This window comes from Porites lutea, chromosome 2 (genome assembly GCF_958299795.1).
Source record: "Porites lutea chromosome 2, jaPorLute2.1, whole genome shotgun sequence".
NCBI lineage: Eukaryota > Metazoa > Cnidaria > Anthozoa > Scleractinia > Poritidae > Porites > Porites lutea.
Genome location: NC_133202.1, coordinates 9716311 through 9736897, shown reverse-complemented (window position 1 = coordinate 9736897; position 20587 = coordinate 9716311). Strand labels below are relative to the sequence as shown.

The following is a 20587-nucleotide window of genomic DNA, read 5'->3' as shown; positions in this document are numbered from 1 at the left end:
GCGATTTTATGGCTTCTCGGTCTCATTTTGATCTCAACTTCTTCGCTAAAATGGATCGTGACTACCTCACCACATTTATGATGTTAGTTACCTTATCTGTTATTTTTATTGTTAATGATGACAGCTTTGCACGGAAAGAATTTGTCTTCTAGATATGTCTGAACGCTTAAGCGGACTTAGGGTGACTTGGCTTGACTTAGGCTAAGACAGACTTAGTGCCTAGTGTGAACCCAACAATTATTATTATTATTATTATTATTATTATTATGAATGCTCCACATTCTTAGACATGATGAATGACATTGGCATTGACAAAAAGCAGCAACTTTATATAATCAAGAAAATGATAAATATAGCCATTAGAGCAACATATATTACATCTTTTGTTGTAGAAATAGGAAGTGGGATAGCCCAGACTTAATGCAATTCTGATATTTTTTTTCTGTTTTTTTTTTTGTTTTGTTTTGTTTTGTTTTTTTTCTTTTTGATAATCCAATCTTAAGCAGCATTTGTAAATTGCCTATACATAGCGAGATTTACAATTGTACATTCAAAAACACAAATAAAGTTTATTATAACATGCAATTTAATTGAAATAATGACAGAGGTTTTCCTTAAAATGATAGATGCCAATAAACAGTCAAAAAGTGGACGAGGAAACATCAAGTACAGTCAGTACTAATAAATCAACAACAAACTATGTGCATTAGCAATGGCAGCTGCAGCAGCAACAGGGCCAAATTCAAGGTATTAAGATCACTCTGATTTCTTTCAACTGTCTTTTTTTTCACCTGTTAGAAGGTACCGTAAAATTCTGAAAATAAGTCCCTCCATGTATAAGCTCCCCAAACCGGTAACCCAAAAAACCATCCGTTAAATCACCCCTCCAAATATAAGCCCTCCGGGGGCTTGTACTTGGAAAACTCCCCTCAAATACAAAGTAAAACAAAGCAAAAACAGTAAATTTAATTCCAACTATAAGGCTAGCCTAATCGATTTTGAAACGCAAGTTTCCCTCCGTAGATAAGCCCCTCCAAATATAAGCCCCTCAAAAAATAAGCCCCTCAAAAGGGGCCTTTGAAAAGTATAAGCCCTGGGGGCTTATTTTTGGAATTTTACGGTATTATTTCAGCCAGACATCCCAAGAATGAATTAGTATGATCCCTGAAACTCCAAACACTGTATGATTTCCCTCAGCATCAGGGCCAAGTATAAAATTAATATTATAAATATTATTATTAATAATAACTACTAGAAGTAATGTATCAAAACCAAGGCACATTAGATCTGATATCAATACCAGGGCAAGTTAAGGATTAACAAAGGTGCCACACCCGCTTTAGTGGACAAACTTTGAGGTGTCTGAAAATGGGATAGGACAGGCTCTCAAATGAAAAATAATAGATCCTTTGCAGCTGGGAATCATGTGACCTTTTTTGTGCTAAAATTATGGAATGCAATTTAAAATACCAGGGATGGAAAGAGCACATCAAAAAAATTTGCTGGGTCTGCTAATTTTTAGGTTTGCTATTAACAGTTCAATTTTACATGTTGGTTTAATGAATTATGGAAAAATACAATGAATGGTTTATATCAGTGGAAAAAAATAGAGCTGTACCATATGCCTTGTACTGTGGTCCAGCAAAATCCATTTTACCCTTGTAATTTTTTAAACATCTGAACACCATCCTACTCTGATGTGTCAGTCGCTTAAAATTGGCCTTCTAGCTAAATTTTTCATTTTCATCCCTTGCATCATTAATTTAACTTGTTACCCATGACATAATTTTACGTAAGGGAGGTCAACATGACTTCAACTTGTAGAAAAAGCTATTGCAAACCTCCTTTAATTTATGGCAACAACTTTCTTTGTTTTCTCTTCGTGAATTATTAATGAGTTTGAGAAGCAACTTGCCATAACATGTTTTTGATTTTTTTGTACTCTAGTACCAGTGCTCTAGGAAACATTAATGACAGCAAGAAAAGATGGATGGTGTTTGGTCTTGCACTGAAGGACCTAGTGGACCAAATTCGCTCTTTTGTAGAAAAGGAAGTTTCAAAAGGATTATGTTAATACTATCCAAATGGTGAGAGAATTGAACAAAACATTGATTTAAACCAATTTTTTAAGTAGCTTTCGTTAATGCTTGCTTTACTCTACCATAAATATGGTAAACTTAAGGAAATAACACATAATGTTGGTGTACGACTGTATGAGAATAATGATTCTACTGTTGTTGTCATCCAGGGCCGAGTTGTTCAAAGCTGGGTTAAGATAACCCAGGGTTAGTGCGAGATTTGAATTCAGATTTGAGACCTTAAAAAGCATTTCAGTTTTATGTCTTTTTGTCTACAAGTTGATGATTGGAAGCTCTAAAAATAAGAGACAAAATTATCCAGGAAAATGCTTTTGAACACAAGAAAAGGAAACACGGGTTAAATTTAACCCTGGGTTAAGCGCTAATCGGCCTTCGAACAACTGGGCCCAGGAGGGTGTGTGTGTGTGTGTGTGTTGGGTGGGGGGGGGGGGGGTAGATAGGGCCGGAATTTTGCTGGGCAGTTAGGAAGGTGAGCTCCCATTCCCTGTATGAGAAACATGATGAGCTTCAGCATCAAGCCAGAGAGAAAAATCCCTGGCTACGTTTCCCACGTTCCTATTACGTCATCGGCAAATTTTTACCATTGCTTGTATACCAGGACCTTCTCTGTGCATGAGTGCCTCCTTGGATCCAGCGTTGTTGCAGATGGTACAACAGCATGTTAATAAGCTGATAGCTGATGTCGACAAGATGATGTTTGAAGTGGATTGCGACAGGGAGACAGTAACAAATGCACTGCAAGATGTGGCAGCTGATGTCAAGGAACTGGAAAAACGTATCTCAGCTGTGGAAACTAAACAGATTGGTACAGATGAGAGGATAGGAATTGTAGAGCAACGAGTTACACAAGTAGAAGAGCAACTTCAATCTTCTGTTCCTCAAATCAGTTTTGGTAAGTACAATATTTTTCTTATTGCCAGACTCCACCGTCAAAAGTTAGGCAATTTTTTGGTAGTTCAATATGTTTGAATTCAGTGTTAACGGCGCTTTTATGTGGCTAATTTTGGTTTTGGTAAGAGTACTTACCGCTGTCACGTGGGTCGCATGTAAACGTAGAATTTGAGCAAGTTTCGACTTTGAAAGTTATACAGTCGAACCTCTCCATACGGACACCTGTTACCAACTTACCTATCCGAACTTTTACGCTGCACTGATGGTCCACGATTACTTCGTTCTAGTTCCCACAATTTCCTAGCTCTGCCTAGGACTGGGTTAAAGACGTATGGTGATAGGGCTTTTTCCGCAGCTGCTCCTAGGTTATGGAATCAATTGCCCCCTGAACTCAGGGGTGTTACATCTGTTGACCAGTTCAGGACGCAGTTGAAGACATACTTATTTAAATTAGCCTACGATGTTTGATTTTAGTAGCTTTATTTTATTTTATAATAGTTTCTAACTCTAGTTTCTTACCATATTATTGTACAGCGCTTTGAGCAATTAGTGGATACCGCGCTATATCAGTGTCTATTATTATTATTGTTATTATTATTATTATTATTATTATTATTATATTATAATTATTATTAAATGAGTTTTTATTTTTATTATTATGAAATGAGTTTTTTTTTAATTGAAATGAACAGGAGTTTATGAAATGAAATGACTTGTAAATAGGTTTAATAATTAGTTTTGTTATCAATAAAAGATTATTATTATTATTATTATTATTATTATTATTATTATTATTATTATTATTATTATTATTATTATTATTATACGGACACCTCCCCAATACGGACAGTTTCCTGTGTACCGACAAAATTCTCATGCATTTCCTCTAAAAAGAAACCTTTACAATATGGACAACTAATACGGACAACGGACACAAAATCTCGGCTCTTGGGAGCAAATTCATACAAACTTAACCTCTTTATTACCGCGATCTGCGGACCAGGTGTCGATGATTTGCGGTATGTACCATTTCCTGTCGGCGGTTACACAAACATTGACAGTTCATCAGTCAGCGATACCAATGCCAGAACGTGTCAAAATGTTAGTTTTCAAAACGGACATTTATAATTGTAGACTACGAGTAGTCCCCCATTTTTCCTCAGGGATAGTAGAGCGAGCGAAACGCGAGCACGCGTGAAAATCACCCCACGCGAGAAAAGGCGACACGCGGCGTGGAGAGATAAATTTTTCTTTCTCCCCGCCGCGTGTCGCCTTTTCTCGCGTGGGGTGATTTTCACGCGCGCTCGCGTTTCGCTCGCTCTACCATCCCTGAGAAAAATGGGGGACTACTCGTAGTCTATTATAATTGCAAATTCGGTAAAGGACGGACCATTAGAAATAACCTGAGGTTGGGTGACAATTCCCCCCAAAAAAATTCCTGCTAGGGAAACTTGTCTAAAAAAAATCTTGCGAGCGATGATACTTTAAAAAAAATATCTCGCAGAGGAAGCGAAATGCTATAGCATATAAAAGTATGGGATAAGGGGGAAAAAGGTAACGTAAAACAATGCCTAAAGATAAAGAGAATTGAAATTCTTAATTTGTGCTTCAGCACTTTTATTTGAAAACAACTGTTTGATACTTCTTCATTCAACAAACAATTAATAGTAATGGCCTGCTTTCTACACAGTCATCATTACCACTGATATTGCTATCACAAATAATTATACTATAAAATCTCTCTCGTCAGATATGAAATGTATTTCAAAATATTTTTGATAAGAACATTAGTAATAAAAGAAATATAACATTTTCTGAACTATATAAAGAATGGAAATTTTCAGCAATTAATAACAGTACTAATTTTGTTTCAATATGAAACACTAACAACCATCAAACAACAAAATCAAGAGAGGATAAAGGGGACAGAGAAGGCATCCACCATACACACCCTATTCCATAGGTAATTCGTATCGAGTTATTTTTAAGACCAGATTTCCTAAAGGGGATTAGACAACAGCCAATCACATAGCGCGAATGTGTTCCGCGTGGATGACCCACGCTCAGAGCCACGCGTCCTTCACGAATTGACGCAGAACAAAACTGGCAAAATACGCCGAGAGCGATATTGCTATTCGTTTCGTCGACGAAAACAACTACAAAGAGATTTCTGCTAAAGCTGTGTCAGCGAAAAAAAGGAAAAAAGAATTGCCCTTCCTCTCTTGTATAGAGCTAACAGTACAGCGGGGAAATCCTTAACACACTGAATATTCTCTCAGGATCATTTATAATTTATAGTTTGAAGAGAGCAATATCTGGTTTGATATTTATTCTTTTATTAGTCTTTTATTATTCAAGAAAAATAACACTTGGCGTCCTATTTGCTTTATTGTGCAAACGACCGGTTTCAATAAACCAGCGAAATTTCTCATTTTATGAAAGCACTGAGGTTACGACAACTTCGAGTTAAACTGATTTCACGGGTTGTCAAAGAGTCTAGCGATTCCCTATTCCCAGGTGAGCGCCAACTCATTTCGCGTCAATATTCAGGAATGTTCTTGATCTCTTTACGCTTTCATTGCCTTTCGCGTGACGTGTTTTGCACGGCGTTTAGTCATGCGAAACCTCCACGAAACATCCACCCACCGCGCGAGGTAACTTTATCCCGATTCTAAAAATAACTCGAGACGAATTACGTATGGAATAGGGTGTGTATGGGGGATGCCCCTCTCTGTCCCCTTTATCCTCTCTTGAACAAAATGTATTGGATGCATTGAAGTGCCTCTGTCTCTTAATATTTGAATAATAACAATCGCGATGACAACCGCTTTGAAGTTCGTTTTTTGTTGTTATTATTAGTAGTAGTAGTATTATGATTTTGTTTTTTTAATTTAAGAAAGAGCAGTTGCACTACAGTTTGTGCAATACAGCTTATCCCATAGTAGCATAGTAGCATAGTAATAGTAGAAAGATGCATTCAGCTGATCTCTGATTGGCTCAATTGTTATGTTGCTAAGGGAATGTCATGCTTGATTCCGCGTTGGTTATGTTAACACAAGACCAATCGATTCAAGTAGGAACTAATTGACAATGAAATTTTGTTTTCTTTTTTCCCCATGTTTACATTAATGTCTCATTAATAGTCATTCATATTCATATCGCGCGATGCAATGAACAGTTATCGCGCGATAAACTGCAACTTATCACATGATAAAGAGAGGCTGGAAAGTTGCACGTGGAGAGAGAGCTAGAGTGTTTTGCTCTCCTACAAGTCTCTTTTACTTTGCTTTTTGCGTTAGTTCATATATCAACAGGGTGCAAAGAAAGTCAATTTTACAGCTTGCCCTTTTGGCAAGCGTTAACTAACATGTACTAGCCCGAAAGTCATTTTGAGTAGCCCGAAAAAAATTTTTCATAAGCAGAATGACATAAATGCCTTTGTGTTGAAAGTCAACTCACCATGATGAAAATAATAAGGAATTTAAGTGAAGCTAACGGAATGAAGGTCCAAATAACAGACAAACGTTTTTCTTTGAAAAAAAAAAATGCCAAAAACTACCTATTACTGGTTAACCTCTTGTGAAAATTGCCAAATACTCAAGCTTCTGATCTGTAACGCTTTGAGTTCAACGCAATCTTCACTTCCTATGTCTTCAACTAGTTTTGCTGTTTTGCTCTCGGCGCTGCCACACTGTAGAATTTTTTTCTAAGTCCACCGGAACACGTGAATGATTGACATGCATTTTAGACATGTCACAATTTTAGAGAAACATTTTTTAAGAGAAAAAAAAACGGAGTTGAAACCGTGAAACCAAAGTTCTCAATGGACACACTAAACAACAACGCAAAAAGCTGCCAGTGAAAGCGCTTCATTCTGCAATTTGCGGCCAAAAAAATTTCCCCCAGGAGTATTTCTTAGCCGCTGACAGGGGAGATGTTTATATTGTTAAAGGCAATAAAAATTTGATAGCTTCCATCAGTTTGCTTCTCATTCAAAAGTAGTGCATTCAGCGAATCATTTTTCTGAAGAAGGTTTGTTTGGCAGTCGGTTTTCCAAGTCAAGTTTCAAGTTCACGGAAAAGTGGAAAGTCCGAGTGCCGAGTCACGCATCAGTGAACAAATATCACGCAAACAAAAATTATGTAAATTTGGGGTTCATCTTGTTACAAGTAACCAAAGGTTTTAGGTTTCAAAAGAACAAGAATGTTTGTTTCATTTCTGGCAACTTTTCATCTGAAAGATTTTCGTGAAAAGTAAAAACAATACGATGTGGTCTATATATTTTAATCAGCAAACACGTATAGCATCAGTGTTTAGAATTTACCATATTGAAACGCATCTGTCCAATATTTGCTAAAACCATAATAAATTTCTCACTGGAGTTCAGGATCAAAATCTTTTGTTTATGTTCCTCGCAAATGATTATGAAGCAAAATTAAAACAAATAGCTTTCTCTGAATCAGAAAGAATTAGTCACGGGCAACATTTACCTCCAAAGTTTTTTTCAATATCTGCTTTTACTTTATGCGCCTTGTCTGACATGTAATGCGATACTTCGTCTTGTTTAAGCAGATTTCACTTCGTCGGAGCGACTTTCTGTCCGCAGGAATTTATTAGGAATTTAAAACATTTGTCTTACAGTACTTTTGTAATTTTAATTCTCCGAAAAATCTTCACTTGCCCGTCGGGCAAGTTAAGCACAGAATTAACTTGCCCGATCGCAAAATCCACTAGCCCCGGGCTGTCGGACACGACTTTCTTCGCGTGCTGATCAAGCTCTACCTGTCGCCTTATATTGTTGGTGATTTGCATCATGGAATAGCGGAGCCTGTGAGACGTTCTAAGTATGTGCCATTCAAAGCAAAGTAAAAAAAAGTGCAATAAAATAAATATTTAAATTTTGAATCCAAAGTTTTTATCCGACCAACATGGATTTTATTATCCGGCATAGCTGTTTTTTCCACGTGCAACTTTCCAGCTTCTCTATCATGTGATAAATTGCAATTTATCGCGCGATAACTTAGCAAAAAAATAAATATTGTAATATCCCTTACGGGCCACCGTAGTAAGTAATGACATCTTTGCAGCACAGAATATAAATTACTCTGACAATACCCCAGTGTCTTATGATATGTGTTTCGCGAACTGACGAAGCTCTTTTGTGTTTTTCTCCTTTTTGCTTTGTAGAAATTTCCAATTTTGAGTCCGATATCACCTTTTTTGCCGGGCGACACGATCCAGACACGAGAGAGTGGCTATTTGGAGACATTGACACTTGGTTCCATGCTCCTGGTGACTCCAGAGCTTATGTTCTCCTGGGTGATGCAGGAGTTGGCAAAAGTGTAATAGCAGGAGCCCTGGCAAAGCGGGTACAGGATGATGGGTACTTAGGCGCTGCCTACTTCTGTCGCCACAATGATTTGACAAGAAATGATCCCAGAATTCTTCTAGGTACTATAGCTTGTCAACTTTGTAAATGCAGTGTTAAGTATAGTAATTTAGTGGGAGGGGAGGGTGGTGTAAGAATGACATTAGCCAATCGTAAGTTAGGTATTGGTGAGTTGTCTACGAAACTGTTAGAAGAACCTTTAGGTAAGTGCGAGGCTTGTGAACAAAGAAAATTAGTCATTATTGACGTTCTAGATGAGACAGAGTACAAGTCCAGGGAGGATTTTCTTGATCTGGTTATGCGCCGTTTTCCCCGGTTTCCAAAGTGGCTTTTGTTTTTTATCACCAGTCGCCCTGAAGATACCGTGCAGCTCTTTCTGAAAAATTATAACCCTTGCATTAAAATATGCGCTGGATACGGCAAACATCTTAATGTTTATCAGAAGCACGAGCAGGACATAAAGCAATTTTTGGAGAAAAGAGTCGATTTTTCCTGTCTCCCATGCACATTTGAAATCGTAACAAAGAAGTGCAATGGGTTGTTCTTGTACGCGTTCTACATGGTAGAAATGTTAAATAATTTAGCATGTTCAGGTAACATTGGTGAACTGACAGAACTTTTTCCAGGGGATATTGATGATTTTTTTTATGTCAATTTCAAGCGGATTTTTGATAAATTGGGAGCAGATCTCTTCAGAACTTTTTTCGGTTGTGTTGTAGCTTCTCCTTCTCCTCTTCCGCGGTCATTTATTTCATTCCTTGTAAAGAGGGAAAAATCAAACCTGGACGAACAAGAAGTTATTGACACCGTTTCAATATTTTTGGTACTCCGAGCTTCTGATCTGACCTTTGCATTTCTTCACAACTTAATCCCATCCTGGCTGACCGATAGGAACAAAGCTCGACGATTTTTTGTCGACACTACCAAAGCAGGGGAGTTCTTAAAAAATATTGTTCTGAAATTTCTTCCCCCTGTGATGGACTTCTCATCCGCGAAGAAACATCCGTCTGTCGATAAAGATTTTCTGGATTATGTCTTGCATGTTGGCGTTCGTGTTTTGTGTGGTTACGATGACGCAGGTTCGATGAAGATCGTTTACAACTGCATGACAAGCTACCAGTTTATCCAGCAGAGAATACAGAAAAGCCGGATTGGCGTTTATTCTGTGATTGGTGATCTCAAGCTTTCTGCTCGCTCACAGACTCTTGATGATACTGAAAAGGAAATTCTGCAAGGAGTTTGCAGAGCGCTGGAAAGAAATATCCATACTCTTCTGGAATGTCCACATCTTCTTCCTTCCTGCCTGCAAATGGTGTCCAAAGCTGTCAAATTAAACATGACAATTCCCGATGGAGTGTCCACCACTTGGATGGAGTGGAGTTGGCTTCCTTTCCCTGCTCCTAAAGCCACTCGTAACAAGGTCAGGAGTTGCTTTGCTTTTTCTCCTGATGGGAAGTTTTTAGCCGAAGTCAAAAACGGATGCATCTCGTTGTACAATTCATGCTCCCTTGAAAGGTTGCTTGGCCCAGTCAAAACAGAAGAATTGGAAGACGTAAAACGTCTGGCATTTTCTTCCTGTGGTAATTTTGTCTTCTTTGGAAAATTTGATAGAGCCTTCTCAGTAAAGCGAGGAGTTATTGAAACATATTATCCATTACAGACAGTTCATCTTTCATCTGAGTGGTTTTCGTTTACCCTTGATCGACAACACATAGTGGTGAAATGTAACAGTTTACTTACTCCCAAGTGCTGGTTGTGCCTTTTAAATCACCTTTGTTTGTGGGCCAAATTGGAAATTGAACGGAGCGGTAAAAGAGAACCCTTATGTCGATATTTTCCTGACAAGCTGAAAGTGACAAGAAAACACCCCCAATTAGCAACGCAAGATTCGCGCATTACAGCAATGAGGCCATTGTTACATCTCCTCAGCGAAATGAAGTGCGAAGAATGGTGTTCACTGTTAGAAAAAGTACAACTTGATAGAGGAGATTTGACTTTTCTGGTTCCAGATTGTCCCAGGTGTAAATTGTCAAGAGATTATGAGGCATTAACCTTGGAAGAAGTTCGCCAGTTTGTTATTGACCACTATTCTGAGATATTTAAGTATCAAGTTTGGAATGCGCAAACGGGTAAACCTGTGCTTAATGTAGCCTCATCTTCCGGCGTTGAGGTGTGCCCCTTTATTCATTTTTGGCACCTAGGCACAGCATTCGAAACATGTGGCACACTGTTTACCGGTATTGATAAGGCTCTCTCACTCGCCAATATTGCTTTACTAAGCACTATTTGTCATCACCTTCTTTTCCATAAAAGTAGTTCTGAGGAAGATTTTTTTTTTCTGCCTTCTACCCACGCTAAAAGAGAGATTTGAATGGTATTGCCCTCGTCCTGATGGAACAGTTGGCTTTATGGTGGATAGCCAAAACGTGAAACGTGTTGTTAAAAAGATCAGATGTTATGCTCTCGTGGAGGAAGATGTAGTTCTTTATGTGACTCATGACTTCCGTCTATGTGCTCTCTATCTCCAGACAGGCACCACGACTGTTCTACACAGCTCCCATCCATTGATGGATATATTGGAACTTGAAGTGGTTTTGCACGCTCGGTCCACGCTCGACTTACCCAACGATGACACTATTGGAGCGCCAGCCTTATCGACTTATACATTTACCGACTTATCCAACGATGACACTTATGAAGCAATAGAAAAGGCGCCAGCCTTATCTACTTATACATTTACCGACGTATCCAACGATGACACTTATGAAGCAATAGAAAAGGCGTCAGTCTTATCAACAGTTTGACCAATAGTAGCGTTCGAACTGGAAAATCTCCCTGATGAAGGCAAAAAAGTGTTTTTCTCTGACAGTATACCTTGCTTATCACCAGGAGTGATATGGGTGGCCAAACGGCTTGTTAAAGATGCTGAGACTGTGGTCTGCTTGTTTCGTGTAACACATCCATATTATCAGCAGCAACATTCCAACAACCCAGAATACGTCATCAAGGAGGTCGCTCAATTTGGTTTCACAAATGATCACTCATTTTTCTTGTACTTAAGTGTTTACAACTCACTCCACGCCCTTTCTCTACAATCGGGTACATTTCTGCAAAGCATCTCAGGAGATATCCCGTTATTCTTCATTTCTGAAGGGCACTCAGGCTATCATTTTCAGGCCGATGACGAGGGTAAAACTCTGTTTTTGGAAGACTTCCCCTGTGATTTTTTGAAACATTTTCTTATTCCATCAGTGAAAATTCCAATGCAAGCAAACTTCGTTTCAGATGACACTTTCTTGGTTCTTTGCACTGATTCATCAGTTTTGTCATTTCAAGCAGCTGGCGATTTATGTACCAAAACTATATTTGCTGAACCTCCCTTGGACTCCGGTTTGCTTGGCCCTTGGCACGTAGAGAAATGCGCATTTTCCTCGGATGGGAAGCTAATTGCTGCTCACCATGGTAAGATGATAACGTTGCACGATACAATTGGATCAGACAAGTGCAGTTTTCCTTGTTCAGTTTTTAAAGATAATCGCAAGTTCAGTGTCCTTCAGCTTACATTCTCGGGTGACAGTGCCTCACTTCTTTATTGTATCAGGAATTGTCCTTTTTTCGTGTGGGATGTTAGAAGGAGAGAAACGTTAGCATCATTTAACCCACCTGGGCTTGTATCTGAGGATTTTTGCTGCTTCTTTACAGTAGATAACAAAATAGTTTTTTCCACTGAGCTTCACATCGAGATCTGGGATCCTGCGACGATTACAAGTAAAGCATCGACAAGACTGGATGTCGACGTGCTGTATAGTAAAGCTGACATAATCACCTACTGCACAGTGTCACGCAACAATGATCTATTGGCTTGTTGCGTTGTGGATAGAATCTTACTCTACTCTCTTAACAGTCATGCCAACCCGCAGCTCGTTTTAAAGCTACCTCGCGCCCATTTAGGTAAAATCGAGTTTTGCCGGTTTTTAAATGGGAAGCGCTACATTATATCATATGGTATTGATGGTGCTGTGTTCTTGTGGGACGTACTTGAGCGGAAAGCCATTTCTTTCATTAGATTTCCAGTTGTGGGTGAAAACATTTCCTTCATGACTGTCTCCCCCAAGGAAGACAAAGTTGTTGGTTTTACTTCATTTGGGAGATTCTTCCAAATAACGCTGAATGGATTAAATGCTGAGATTTCTTCATTTCAATTGAAACCACAAGGAATGATGATGGGGCCTAATGCGTCAACCGTCACTGGAGCAGTTTGCTCTTATGTTGAACAGATCGCTGAGGAAGCGGACACTTCAAAAATACTGGAAGAGATGTCTTATATGTATTCTTCTGACCAAAGTGAAGACGGTGATGGAGGTGAATCGGAAAATTCTGAGACTGATCAATAAGGTTTAGCATCTGGTATTCATAAATGAAGTCGGACATTAAAAGCATCATACAGAAGACCCACAGGCCGGTCACCGGTGAGCTTTGAAATACGCTGACTAACCAGTCAGTTTTAAAATCGTAGTTGTTCTGTTCATCTCGTGGGGTAGAAAACGATGATCAAAGTCAATCGGAAGGGTGCCTCAGCTTTTTGGAAAAATCATGAATATGACTGTAAGCCAGAAACTTGACGATGAAGGCAATTGAGACTTCATTAATTAGGGCTCTTATATTGCAAGAAATGAGATTACAACAAGAAGTTCTCGCTCTCCGCATTCGTTTGTGAACAATAATTACTGATCGAAACGGTTTGGTTAACTGCAAATAACAGGTCATAATGTCGTGACTCTTTTACTGCAACGACGCGATTTTTAATGCTTATTGCAATTTTTTTTTAAAAACTAAAACACTAGAATTATTATATAGTTTCAGAAATCGAGTAACAAGGTGAAAATCTAGCAACTTTAGTGTTAAGTGTAAACTGTCATACGTCGTCTGTTTTCTTCAATTTTTTTTTTTTGGTCATTTAACACCACTACACCGTCACGGTCATTTTCTGACTTTTTCAGTAATACCGCAAATTTAAGGTTAAGAACGGATAAAAAACAAAAACATACACCATCTCCGCATAAAGACGGGCATTTCCAGATCTGTTGTCCCGGTACTCCTGTCTCCCACTCTCGTGATAATTTCGTTTCTTAAAAAATATTATAATAATTCAATCTCTGGTTTCCATTTTGGGCTTGAGAAAATAAAACATAAGTAAACGTAAGATTAGGTAACCCAGAGTTGTCTTTATTGGTCAATTTATCTGTTTCAGTGTGCGTTCAAATTGCATCTGAGAAAGATAACCGGAGATTAGATAACGAGCTCATAGTTTGTTAGCTTAAAATTATGTCGAATTTTATTATGATCGTCTGATTTTGCTCATGGCCTTGTCAAAAAGTTAAAAATCGTAACCCAACAATCCGACAGTCCTAAAGTAGTTTCGAGATTTTGTAGAGATTTTAACGTGATGTTGCGGAATTCTTTTAACCCCTCTCCGCTGGTTCAAACAATTACTTTGTTTTTACGAAGTGCATCGGATTGGACAGTTTATTCTTAGGAGTTTTGTACGGGGTCATTACCGTCATAGGACCGTGTGAGCCCTATCGTTTTCTTAACGCTTTAGCTGGTCATTTCTCTAACGTTCTCTAACGGAACTGAAAAAGGGTCATTCAATAACGCATTCGCGAAACGGCCTAGAACGTAAGCGCCCTAGATTAGTGAACTTACGCAACAGGACGGGAGAGGAAAGAAGACGACAAACCTTGTGTGACCAGCTTGACCCTGAGTAATTTTATTTGAAGAAACTTCTCGCCAAACTTTACCCTCCTTTGCGTCAACTCACTAATGATTGCCACAGACTATAACCCTTTCTCTCCCAGTGAGTGAGTGATGGAGTCTTGTAAGGTAGTTGTAACTTTTGAGTCTGTGGATGAAATCCTATGTTTTCAAATGAAACCTCTTCAGAAGTTATTTTACATGGTACTATTTATTGAGTATGTAGTTCTAGTAAATTGAAATCTGTGGATGAAATCTTATGGCGTTACCATTCAAATGAAACCTCTTCAGCAGTACTTTCACATGGTACTTTTTATTTAGTATTTAAGCATGCAATAGAAAACGTTTTCCGTGTTTGCATAGCCTGATATAAACACGAGAGGGGTTGGGAGAATTCGAGACAGTTATGCAAACCCGAGACGAAGGGTTTGCATAACTGTCTCAAATTCTCCCAACCCCTCTCGTGTTTATATCAGGCTATGCAAACACAGGTAAAAAGTTTTCTATTGCTTTTATAAAATAACTTTCCCGAGAAAAAACGCAAAACTCTTTGTATGGATTAAAAGAGAAATTCTTACCAGTCGCAAAGTCTTGTCCACAAAGTCTTGCACGCGTAATCAGTTCTTGTTTTGCAAAAAAATAAACATGCTTTCCAAAATACGGATTTTTCTCGCTTAAAATGTCAGCTTAAGCGAAGAAAAATTGACACATCTTCTTTGTAACGATTTTCCAAGTTTCAGCCGACGAAGGAACAGGTAAATAAAGTAAACTTGTCAGTCGAGTTTTGAACTCGAAAACTTTTTCAAATTCGTGCTTGCGTGATTAGCGCGCGAAAAGCAAAACTTCTTTAGGGCACAACCATGTTTACAGACTCTCATGCAAACACTCCTCTCGGCCAATCATAGCGCGCGTACTATCTTAGTTATTTTATAAGTAGTTCTAGTAAATTGAAATCTGTGGATGAAATCCTATGGTGTTACCATTTAAATAAACTATCTCTTCAGCAGTACTTTCACATGGTGCTATTTATTTAGTATGTAGTTCTAACTTTTGAGTCTGCGAATGAAATCCTATGGTGAAACCTCTTCAGCAGTTCTTTCACACACAAGTACATGGTACTATTTATTTAGTATGTAGTTCTGGTTAATTTAAATCTCTGGATGACTCCTATGGTGTTACCAGAACTGTCCGTACTTTTTATGTTCATCATTTTACAAAAAGAAATTCTGAAATTTTGTTAAATGTTTTATTACTTTGGCTACATTTGGGAGTGAAAGGTTTCAAAGGGAACTTTGAAGTTTCATTTTTACGACAATTTGACCGAAACTCTGTTCAAAATGAAAGTGAATGCCGGCAAACTAAAATCGCCTATTTTTGCTATGAAATTTTCCGCGCGACACATTATTTTGTAATTGTTGAAATAATTTTGCTCCGGCCATTGATGCGTACAAAAACGTCGATTCTTGACAATGGCTTGCTGGAAGAAAGCGAAAGTAGCCGATATTCTGGTAAATTTAACTCTATCGATCCCTTTCGTAGAAAAATTAAAGAGTTGAAATTAAGCATTCATTTTTTATTTTTGTATTAGTTAAAGTCAAATTTTTATTACAGTTGAGGTTTTCTTTAACTAAATAATGGTAAAAGCTTAAATTCCGTTTTCTTTCTACGTTAACAAAGGCTAACCGATATTAAAAGATTTCCAGCACTTAATTAACTTGTTAATTAATTGAATTCCAGAATTTGTACATATGTTATATTAAGATTTACATTTTGTTAAAAAAAAAAAAGTTCAAAGCGACTGCTGTTGTGTAAACTATACTTTTTTTAATTTTGTTGTTGTGTCTTTACTCTCAATGTTTTTTGTTTTGCTTTTGTTTATTCCTTGGTTTTTTAATCTAAAAATATAAATTTTCCTGACTCTATAGAGTTTTATAACCCGCGTACCAAACGACTCCGGTACACTTTAGCCTTCCCTGCAGGCGTCTTACGGTTACTTTAACCTTGAGGAGTCTGAGGACGAGAACGTTAGAAAAAAATCAGTGTCCCTCTCCTTTCTCTCCCTAGTCTCCTTCGCAGCCGTTATTAGGGTAGTCAAGCAACGTTCCTCCCGACTAAGTTTGGACGAGTGACGTTAGTGGGGAGGAGCATTGCGTGCCGACCCTAATAACGCCTCCCAGGAAACTATTCTCTCCCCATTCTCCCACTCGATCTCTAAAACAGGACTTTGATGCCTGCGGAGGAGGCTAGGTACACTTGAGTGTTTTTTGTTATTGTATCTCACTTTTGCAGTGTTGAGCTTCTTGTCCTGCAGTTTTATCGGCGGTTTGGTCCATTATTTAACGGCGCGAAATTTTCCACAGATCTAACCATGTTTCAATTAAGATCACATGCATTATAGCAGTTCAATGTGAAATTTCAGAGACCCCAATTGCCTTAAAGGGTTAGAGTCATTATCAGTAATGTGAATGGTTTGTCATATTGTCGAGGCCTTGAATCCATTAAAAGCCACTGTTTCATCCTCGCAGTTTGCATCGTTATATTATGAGAGTGTCTGTGAATTAACTAGTTCTACCATTCTCAACGAACTTTGGCTCGATTTTCTCCAGTGAAAAAACTCTAGTGAGGACAATATTCTTACTGTCACAGTCCAATCCAGTGTTAACAGTTGCATGCGATCCGTAAGACTCTAAGCCCTGAAGATGGTGACTTAGGTCTACTTCCTTTCTCCTTCCAAAGAAGGAAAAACAAGGACAAAAAACTCGGGAAAGTATTTTGGAGAAACCACGACGGTAGCTTTGATTAAAAGTAAAGTAAGTAAAAAAGTTTAAGGCACCGTTACAATGGACAAGATATTGAGTAATGAAGCGAAAGTTCTTCGAAAGGCACACTCTTCCATTACTGAATATATCAATTGAGAGATATACAACAAACGGGGACATTGAGAGAAAGAACACTACAATGATTGCCAGTGACATCTTTAGGACATTGCGATTTCTCTTTTCTCGCTGACTAAAGTGGATTACTAAGTTTCTCACCCCGTAGAATGATTGTCGTCTAAGCTTGCTGACTATCAGGCTATACAGAGTTGTTATCACCCCTAGAGGTATTATATATATTATTATTATCAATAGTAAGAAGACGATTTTTGTTACAGGGCGCGACCAAGCCACATAACAGTAGGTTTCTCCACTGAATTTCCCTATTCTGAAACCGTACAGATATGGGACGTGAATTAGTAATGAAGTGAACCATATGAGTAAAATAACGTATTTTACTCTTGGTTTGATACGAATCGCTTTTAATGGAAACCACACGGCGTAAAAGCGTTCCACGGAAATGACGACCAAACTCTGAACTGATACTGCCGTCGAAATATCTTGAAAAAAAGCGGTGAGCTTGCAAAGCGCCTCCCCAAACGCGCCATCGATAAGCCATCGGAGATTTCCGTAGAATATCTCAACGTTTGCCCGAGGCATGGCGAAGATGGGAACCAAAAGATCGGAAACTGCCATGTTTACAATGAGTAGGTTCGTGGTCGTCTTCATTTTGTCGTCTCTGCAGACGACCATGATGATCAAGGTATTTCCAAGAAGAGAGAAGACGAGAAGAAGAGAGTAAGCTAGTGCTTTGCAGATTTTTGCCTCCATGGGATCTTCGGTGAGAATACATGACATTCCTTGCTCGTTCGCGTCAGTTGTATTGTTTGCCATTGCTGTTTCTCACAGACACAAAACGCGTTAAGGCCAGTTGCAAACCTGGATGACGAAATAAGGGAAAAAAGAAAGTAACATAACCTGCCTGTGGAAAGCACCCGAAACCGTTAACCGAGTTCACTTGGTTAGTACCCTATATTTTGTAACAATTAGGTTTTTGGAATGCATCCAGTTGGAGCCTCTGTGGAGAAGAGAGTAGTTAGATCACAGTATTGTACTGTCGTACTACGACGAAATACCACAAACACACAAAAGAGCACTGACTTATTCCTGGCAGTAAACAGGAAAGTTTGAGAACAAGTGGTGTTTTAGTAGATAGTGCTTGGCTCCTGATTTTAGGAAACTGAAGGGATGTCCTAATTAATGAGGGATCAGGGGTCAATGCTTTTAAAAATGCAATTTATTCCATGAACTATAGTGGGGTTTTACACCCGTTTTCTGATTTACAGGAAAGATGACGGAAGCACTGACGGAATGATTTAAGGCGAGTCAATCATACGTGCAATTCTACACAGCCAGTACAAAATCTAGCATTTTCAAATATTGCTCAAACGTGACTCATGCTAGATTTCAGCAACAGAGTTTCTTTGTCTTTTCAGAGCTCATTAAAGACGTTAATAAGTTGCCATCGCAATTTGTTGACTCTCAATTATACGAGTAATCTCTTAATCTTAACGAGGCAAACCTAAACGGGGCCGAAGACAGTACAGACATGCAGCTTCGGCATATTTTGACAGTTTTCAACATCTATTTCGCCCTGTATTAACAGCCATCCTTCATGGGAACATTTACCGTGCAAACTGAGAGGAATTATCCCCATTTTTTAATGACCATTTTCAATTAAGCTCCAGCACCATATCTGTCGTAGACCGGTAAGTAAATTTGGCGGTCAAAAGCAAAGATTTATTGAAGATTGGGCTAGAACTGTTTGTAATTGGATGTATTTGTTAATAAATGCCTCTATGTTCTTGATTATATAGATTCTTCGCATACCTCAATTACATCCTGTGCGCGGTGAAATGACCATTAATAATATGCCTGTTTTGTAATTTTGAGTGTAGTGCCGTCGCAGACAGACTACACTATTTTTTTATAAGAATGTTTTTTTCTGCCTAGGCTGAATATTCTTATTTTTCTGCCGATTTAAATTTGAAAATATTCTTGTATTATTCTTAAATTATAGCTTATAACATTTCCGTTTTATAATGTATTGGGCTATCAAGTGTAATTAGTGCAGTCAATTTTTTTCGTCTTGTTGGCAAGTTTTGCGGTTAGAGAATATAGAAGAAGTTGAAAACATAATTGTATTGTATTTACAGTTTTTGAACACACAAAATTATATCCTTCTCAAAACCTCAGCCTGGGATTTATTCTTAAAATAGTCTTAAACCTTCGCAAATGTTATCCTCGATATTCTTATAAAATTTATTCTTATAGAAAACAAAAGTGTACTGGGGTATCACCTTTAAACTCAGGTGGAATCTATACTTTTTAAAACACTTTTATTCAAAATAAGCCGTTCCCTTCTTAAGACCATGAATTTATATTGGTTCGTGACATTTCAGAGTCAGCACATTCAGTTTTACAAGTGGCCGACTGCGTTGAAGCCGAGCTGGACTACCATTTGAAGCCGAATTTATCAAACAGTTCACGTTTTCAAAAGAGTCCCCTTGTAATATACCACAACATGTTAGGCGTGATTTTTTTGTAACAGAAACGTTGTAAAAGTAACGTTTTTAGCCATTTTAGTGACGTTTCGATTCCGGCCATCGATTGTCAGCCCTTTGTAAGGCCTTCGACCTTTACGAGTTTATCTGTCAGTGAACGTTTAACCCAATACAAATCACCTACAATCACCTACAAGCTCAAGTCTTCAATTTACCGCAATAAAAAGAACGCGAAAAAGGAAACGCATTCAGTTAATCGAGAATATACAACAAAGAAAACACCTACCTCTTTAGCTTTAGTCTAGCTTTCCTTCTCGCGTGACGTCGAATGTTTCTTGTGGCGTAACACAGTTCTAAATGAGAGGAAGTAGATATTTTTGAAGCAGGAAAATCAAATCAAATGATACGTGTTTGCCAGCACTATGGAAATTTTCACTCGATCTGCAATCGGTCGATGTTAAAGCAACATACCCGTTTTAAGAGCAAAGAATGCGCCAAACATTTTGGACCTAATTAGCATGTTAGCTAAAAATTTCCATACATTGAACCACAAGGACAAATACTACTGACAGAATTGAGCAGCTTTTAAAAAAAAGCAATTTACAGATTGTTTACTAGCTAATTGCTTCAAGTGTCAACGATTAAGCCGTGTTGTGTTAAACTGTCAAACACCAGAGCAGAGCGTTAATAGATCCAACTTTAATTAAGGCTGTTAAAATACTCCGAACTCGAAAAGAAAACGATATTCTGAAAGGCCTGAACGTTGTCTGGGAAACCATTTCCTGATCAAGTTCACGATGTGTGAAGTTTACAGTAAAATTCCCGCGTTTTCCCGCGGTCATTTTCCCGCTTTTTGCGGCGGTCTTCCCAAAACAATGGAAATCAATCTAGTGAAAATCAATGACGTCAAAATTACAATTTTCGTTAATCTCTCTGTTCCAGAAACCAATTTCCGTTGATAAAATTGTAAATTATAAAACGGAAAGATAATTGCTGCACTTGGTCGACTGAGTTACCATACATTGGGTAGCCATGGCAAGTTGGACGCAGAAATTGGCGAGTTTTGAAATTTGT

General features: G+C 38.2%; 2 protein-coding genes across 2 annotated transcripts; one reads left to right on the top strand and one right to left on the bottom strand.

The window, feature by feature from the left end:
* The first annotated feature begins 614 nt into the window (after positions 1-614).
* On the top strand, positions 615-14476 carry LOC140925599 (uncharacterized). Its single transcript, XM_073375518.1, has 5 exons — positions 615-747; positions 1948-2069; positions 2611-2991; positions 8178-10691; positions 11269-14476. Exons 1-5 carry the CDS (start codon positions 713-715, stop codon positions 12771-12773), a joined length of 4557 nt encoding a protein of 1518 aa, XP_073231619.1. The 5' UTR covers positions 615-712; the 3' UTR covers positions 12774-14476.
* Positions 14477-15318: 842 nt separating this feature from the next.
* On the bottom strand, positions 15319-19936 carry LOC140926599 (neuropeptide SIFamide receptor-like). Its single transcript, XM_073376323.1, has 2 exons — positions 19800-19936; positions 15319-17888 (listed from the first exon to the last, which is right to left on the bottom strand). The coding sequence occupies exon 2, from the start codon at positions 17841-17843 to the stop codon at positions 16692-16694; it is 1152 nt and encodes a 383-aa protein (XP_073232424.1). The 5' UTR covers positions 17844-17888; positions 19800-19936; the 3' UTR covers positions 15319-16691.
* Positions 19937-20587: the final 651 nt, after the last annotated feature.

Coding starts and splice junctions, on each gene's coding strand:
- LOC140926599 (XM_073376323.1), bottom strand. CDS start 17,843: ATGGCAAACAATACAACTGACGCGAACGAGCAAGGAATGTCATGTATT.
- LOC140925599 (XM_073375518.1), top strand. CDS start 713: ATGGCAGCTGCAGCAGCAACAGGGCCAAATTCAAG. Junction 2,992..8,177: donor TGTTCCTCAAATCAGTTTTG/GTAAGTACAATA, acceptor TTTGCTTTGTAG/AAATTTCCAATTTTGAGTCC. Junction 10,692..11,268: donor TCACCTTCTTTTCCATAAAA/GTAGTTCTGAGG, acceptor GCTTATCACCAG/GAGTGATATGGGTGGCCAAA.